Raw genomic sequence first — 5,922 nt, 5'->3', positions numbered from 1 at the left:
AAATTTCATAAGAGTTCTTTTTTCTTTTGGGTGAATTATTCTTTCATAGGTAGTGTTTGTTTGGATTTGGAGCTAAACCTGTTAAAATCTCTTTTGGAGGGATTTAGTGTTAAGTTTCTGTTTGGTTTGTCAGTTTTACCACATTAAGAAAAGTTCTCCATGTGGGATCGCTAAGAATAGTCAGAGAAAAATCGTCACAACAGTTCGAGATCAGCCCGATATGAAATTTTTCCCTATTTTTGAATTTAACCCCGTGAAAAAATTCAATAGGTTTGAGATCAGCCCTTGTAAAACATTGGTTTAGAGGATAGCCATTTCAAAACTACATGTAAAACTTCATCTTTCCTTATATAAGAGGGTTTGTGGGCTTAACCTTCAAAAAGCTCTCAAACATTATTGGATACTCTCATTATCAATTCCTAGGAAGAGAAATGTGTCACTTTATTTAGACCGATCCTGTATAAACTACTGGTGTTATCTATTTTTCCTTAACTTTTTACTTTCTTCATATTTTCTTTATCTTGAATTTATGTTGCATATACAAACATTTTTTAGAAAATGTTTTTAAACTCTAATTTAGAAAATAATTTTATTTTAAACCAATGTTTTTCAAATCCCCACAATCCCCCCGTGAAGTCACACGTTCAACAAGTGTCATCAGAGTCTAACTCATATTCTCTGACTAACATATCAGATTGAGGATGACTTCTAACACTATTTATTTACAAAAGGTCTTATTTAAGCACATATCCTGTAACATCCTAGTTTTTGAATGGTTACTTTATGTGTTTATTTATGATTTAATTTTATGTTAATTTAATTATTATGTGTGATAATTGAATTCAAAAGGGGTGTTAGGGTGTGTGACCTTGAGGTGGGGGTGTAGAGAGTAAGTAGGGGTTAGTGGAATTTATTTAGAATAATTAGAGTTTATTTTAATTAAAATAAAATACTATTTATGGGATTTATTTAATTCAAATAAGAAAATAGGAAGTATGGGCCAATAATGGGAATTATGAGAATTGGAAGAGAGGAAGGAGCAAGATGGATAAGAGTTTGGGGTCAAAATTATAATTATTAGAAGATTACCATAATGATATAAATTAAGGGCATGACCTAGTTTGGAGAGTTTTTCTATCAGTACGTAGAAACTTTGGAAAAGAGAGAAAGAGGTTTGAGCTAAAGGGAGAACTTGGAGCTTTGGGTGAGAGGAGAATATTTAAACCACTTCATACTCAAATTGCTTGTTAAGACTTGAAGTAAGTGGGGAGAATGGATTCAATAATGGGTATATGCTTAATGGATAGAGTTAAGGAGTATTTAACCTCCATTAGGTTTGTATAATTATGCATGTTTGGTTGTGTTTGCATGTGAATCTGAAATTTGACAATCAATTGGTGTTGTAGTCTATTTTTCGTGATGAAATTCATGTACATGGGTGTATGAGATTTTCTGTTTTGATGTATTAATATGTTTTCATCATTGTTGGGTTTTAATGGTTTTAGGATTATGATAATATGGGGAATAATTGATGATTATGCTTGCTAATTGATAGATATAGGTTATGTGATGTTAAGATGTTGATACTCTGTTATTTTATGATCGAATTGAGTACCTGGAATGGAAATCAAAGTTTTGATATGAACTTCATATCAGAAACAAAATTTTGCATTCTGCAGGTCGGTGGCGGGCGCCATCACCATGACGGGTAACTCGTCATGGAGCCCAAGCTTAATTTTGGAGTCGGTTGTCACGCAGGTGACGTGTTTTTGTTGTGATGTCCATGGTGGGCGCCATGCTCATGATGGGTAACCCGCCATGAGATTTAAGTAGTCGTAGATACTTGGTTTGATTATGATAAATGGCAGATTTTGATTTTTCGAGTTTCATGGATGTTTTGAGTACTGTTAATACACTGTTAAATACTATTTGAATGATGTTTGTATGATTTAACAATTAAATATATTTTTAATTGAATTTGTGGGTTATTTGATTAATATTGGATATGTGCACGCTTGAAGATAATGTTGTCTTAATTGATGTGAGTTGTGATGATGATGCGTTTTTGTATGAACATGAATTATGTCATTGAATAGTGAGATATACATGGTGATTCTTTTGGTGAACAATCTGGTGATAATGCATGTTCTTGAGAATCATGCATCATGGTGTATGGACTTCAGTCAAGTTTTGGTGTGCACTGGTCCGGTGGTATGGATCGTAAGCGGGCAGCTATTTCGAATGAGGAATTAGTGAATTATTGCTTATGGTGATGGTAAAGAACTTTGGTGTGCTCTGGTCTTATGGCAGGGATCGGGAGCGAGTAGCCGATTCCAGGTGGGAGCTGGTGAAGCGTTACCTATGGTGATAGTAACGATTTGGTGTGCTCTGGTCATATGGTGGGGATCGGGAGCAAGGTGAACTTGAGTGTTCATGAATGGTACCACATGTATATGAATCAAGTTTCATAGTTGATTCTCATTTCATAAATGAGTTGGATGCGCAATTATGATTGTGTATGGTGTTGTTTTGGGTGTGAGAATATTGTTATAAAGTGATGTTGTGTGTTTGTGATTGAATGTGTAGATGTTTGTAATTCTACCTTACAGTTTATGTCGTTTATATTATTGATGTAAATTCTCACCCCCTTTACTTTCATGTTGTCCACCATGGACATCTTGCAAATAACCAAGATTAGGCATTGTTATTGTGAATGGAAGATTAGCTTGTTGGAGTTCATTTCCACTTGGTTTTCGGTGTTTACCTTAGTAGGTTATGCTCTGGTTATGTAACATCAGGGTTGGGAACACTTGTTTTAATTATTATGGAGATTTTTGTGTTAATCTTTAGAAGTCAGTGATTTCGTTTTATTTGGAGAACAAACATGTTATTTTGAAAAGTATTTTTATAATTATTTATGTTGCTATTTGAATAATTGTTTAAGTGGTTCTTTGATGTAACACTTTAATTTCCATATGATTCTTTTATATAAGTATCGGGGTTAAGGTGTTGCATAGTGGTATCAGAGCAAGTCGGTCCGTCCATCCAGGTTTTTTTATTTTTGTGTTCCCTATTACGCGACATGCGTGTGAAACACTGGCAGTGCTCGTTTGCTTTTCTAACCGCTTTCCTATAAGAGCGAGATTGAAACAAGTGGGGGAGAAGCTTATGCTTTTATGAGACATTTTAGGTGTAGAGTATTGGTTTAGTGTGCCGCTGATTGCAATAATGTGGGTTGTTGAATGAGTCTGTGTTGTTCCTGAGGTTTTCGGAGAGGAAGATTCAAAGTTCATATCTGCTAAGTGTGTGAAGAGATTGAATTAGGAAGTGTCTACTATGAATGGTAGCATGGTCATTGATATCCCAGTTATTAGTACAGTAACTACTTCATTGGTGTGTTTGAAGTGTCCATTGACTATTCATGGTAAGAGTTTTGCGATGGACCCAGTTTGTCTACAATAGAGTCAACTTGATGTTATCCTTGGAATGAACTGGTTGGAGTTCAACCATGTTTATATCAAATGTTTTGCCAAGACCGTGATGTTTCCAGAGTTGAGAGGAAATGGAGAGTTGATGTTTGTATCTGCTAAGCAAGTAGAGGAATTCGTAAAGAAGGAGGCGCATGTGTTCGCTATGTTTGCTTCTTTGGAAATCGATATTAAAGTTGCGATGGGAGAGCTTTCGGTTGTGTGTGATTTTCCCGAACTATTTCCTGACTATATCAGTGATTTGCCGCCAGAGTGCGAGGTGGGGTTTGCTATAGAATTAGTATCTGGTAATAGTCGTGTGTCGATGACTCCTTATAAAATCTCTACTTCAGAGTTGAGTGAACTAAAGAAGCAATTGGAAGATCTGCTTGAGAAGAAATTTGTTCGATCGAGTGTTTCACCGTGGGAGCGCCAATTTTGTTTGTGAAATAGAAAGATGGTAGCATGAGGTGGTGTGTTGATTATCGACAGCTGAATAAGGTGACTATAAAGAACAAGTGTCCATTTATGAGGACTGATGATTTGATGGATCAGTTAATTGGATCCTATATGTTTAGCAAGATTGATTTACCTTCGGGTTACCATCAGATTCGTGTAAAGCCGAAAGATATTCTGAAGACTGCATTCAGAATGAGTTATGGTCACTTTGAGTATTTAGTGATGTCGTTAGGGTGTATAATGCGTCTGGAGTTTTCATGGAGTACATGAATAGAATATTCCATCTGTATTTAGATCATTTTGTGGTTGTGTTCATCGATGATATTCTGATATATTCGAAGTTAAATGAAGATCATGAAGAAAATATGAGAATTGTGTTGCAGACCTTGAAAGAGAAGAAGTTGTATGAAAATTTACCTAAGTGTGAGTTATGGCTGAAAGAAGTGAGTTTCTTGGTTCATGTAATTTTGAATGATGGTATTGTTGTTGATCCATCAAAGATAGACATTGTGTTACAGTGGAAAACTCTGAAGTTTGTTATTGAGATCAGAAGTCTTCTAGGTTCGGTTGGTTACAACATAAGGCTTATTGGAGGCTTTTAGAAGTTAGAATTTCATTTGACCCAGTTGACTCGAAAGAGTAAATCCTATGTATGGGATATGTATTGAAAAAAGAGTTTTCAAGAACTCAAGAGAAAGTTTATGTGTGCTTCAGTTTTGATTTTTTTTTAATCCAAGTGAGTCATTTGTTGTGTATTATGATACTTCAAAGATGGGTCTAGGTGGTATATTGGTGCAGAATGGTCAGGTTGTGGCCTACGCTTCTTGACAGTTGAGGTTTCATGAAAGGAATTATCCTACGCATGATCTAGAGTTGGCATTCGTGTTATTCGTGTTGAACATTTGGAGGCATTATCTGTTTGGCTCCATAGTTTAGGTATTCAGTGATCACAAGAGTTTGAAGTATCTATTTGATTAGAATGAGTTGAATATGAGGTAGAGAAGATGGCTCAAATTTATGAAAGATTATGATTTTGGATTGAGTACCATCTGGGCAAAGCTAATGTTGTAGCGGATGAATTGAGTAGGAAGTCGTGGCATATGTCAATGTTGATGGTTATAGAGTTAGAACCGATTGAGAAATTCAGAGACATGAGTTTGGTATGTGAAGCGACTCCTAATAGTGTGAAGTTAGGTGTGTTAAAATTTACAAGTGGTATTCTTGAAGAGATCAGGGAAGGTCAGAAGAGCGACATGGGATTGGTTGACTGACTTGTGTCAATCAGCCAAGGTAAGGGTGGTGACTTCAGAATTGATTAGAATAGTGTGATGAGATTCAAAGACAAGGTTTGTGTACCAGATGTACCCGAGATTAAGAAGAGTATTCTTAAGGAGGGTCACATAAATAGGTTGAGTATTCATCTCGGTGCCACTAAGATGTATCAATACTTGAAGAAATTGTTTTGGTGGCTAGGAATGAAGAAGGAAGTAAATGAAATTGTTTATGCTTGTTTTACTTGTCAATAGCCGAAGATTGAACATCAGAAGTCTTTAGCTATGATGCAACCGTTGAGTATTCCGGAATGGATATGGGACAACATTTCCATGGATTTTGTGACAAGTTTGCTGAAGACAATGAAGGGATGTGATTCCATTTAGGTGATTGTTGATAGATTGACTAAATCGTCTCATTTCTTTCTGATTAAGATCAGTTATCCTTTACAGAAGTTGGATGAGTTATATATTTAGAAGATTGTTAGCCTAGATGGTATTCCATCTAGCATCGTGTTGGATAGAGATCTGAGGTTCACGTCAAGATTTTAGTAGAGTTTGTAAGAAGCGTTGGGTACTAAGTTGAAGTTGATTTTCGCTTATCACCTACAGACTTATGGCCAAATGGATAGGACTATCCAGTCATTAGAGGATTTGTTGAGAGCTTGCATGTTAGAACAAGGTGGTTCTTAGGATAACTATTTTCCACTAATTGAGTTCACTTA

The 5,922-nt window shown here is 35.8% G+C and overlaps 1 protein-coding gene across 1 annotated transcript; it reads left to right on the top strand.

Annotated features, from left to right (window-relative positions):
* Positions 1-3,486: 3,486 nt before the first annotated feature.
* On the top strand, positions 3,487-3,915 carry LOC127102980 (uncharacterized). Its single transcript, XM_051040286.1, has one exon. It carries the CDS (start codon positions 3,487-3,489, stop codon positions 3,913-3,915), a length of 429 nt encoding a protein of 142 aa, XP_050896243.1.
* The last annotated feature ends 2,007 nt before the right edge of the window (positions 3,916-5,922 follow it).

Source organism: Lathyrus oleraceus, chromosome 7, assembly GCF_024323335.1.
Source record: "Lathyrus oleraceus cultivar Zhongwan6 chromosome 7, CAAS_Psat_ZW6_1.0, whole genome shotgun sequence".
Taxonomy (NCBI): domain Eukaryota; kingdom Viridiplantae; phylum Streptophyta; class Magnoliopsida; order Fabales; family Fabaceae; genus Lathyrus; species Lathyrus oleraceus.
Note: the sequence above shows the minus strand (reverse complement) of the source record. Positions and strands in the feature narration are given on the sequence as shown.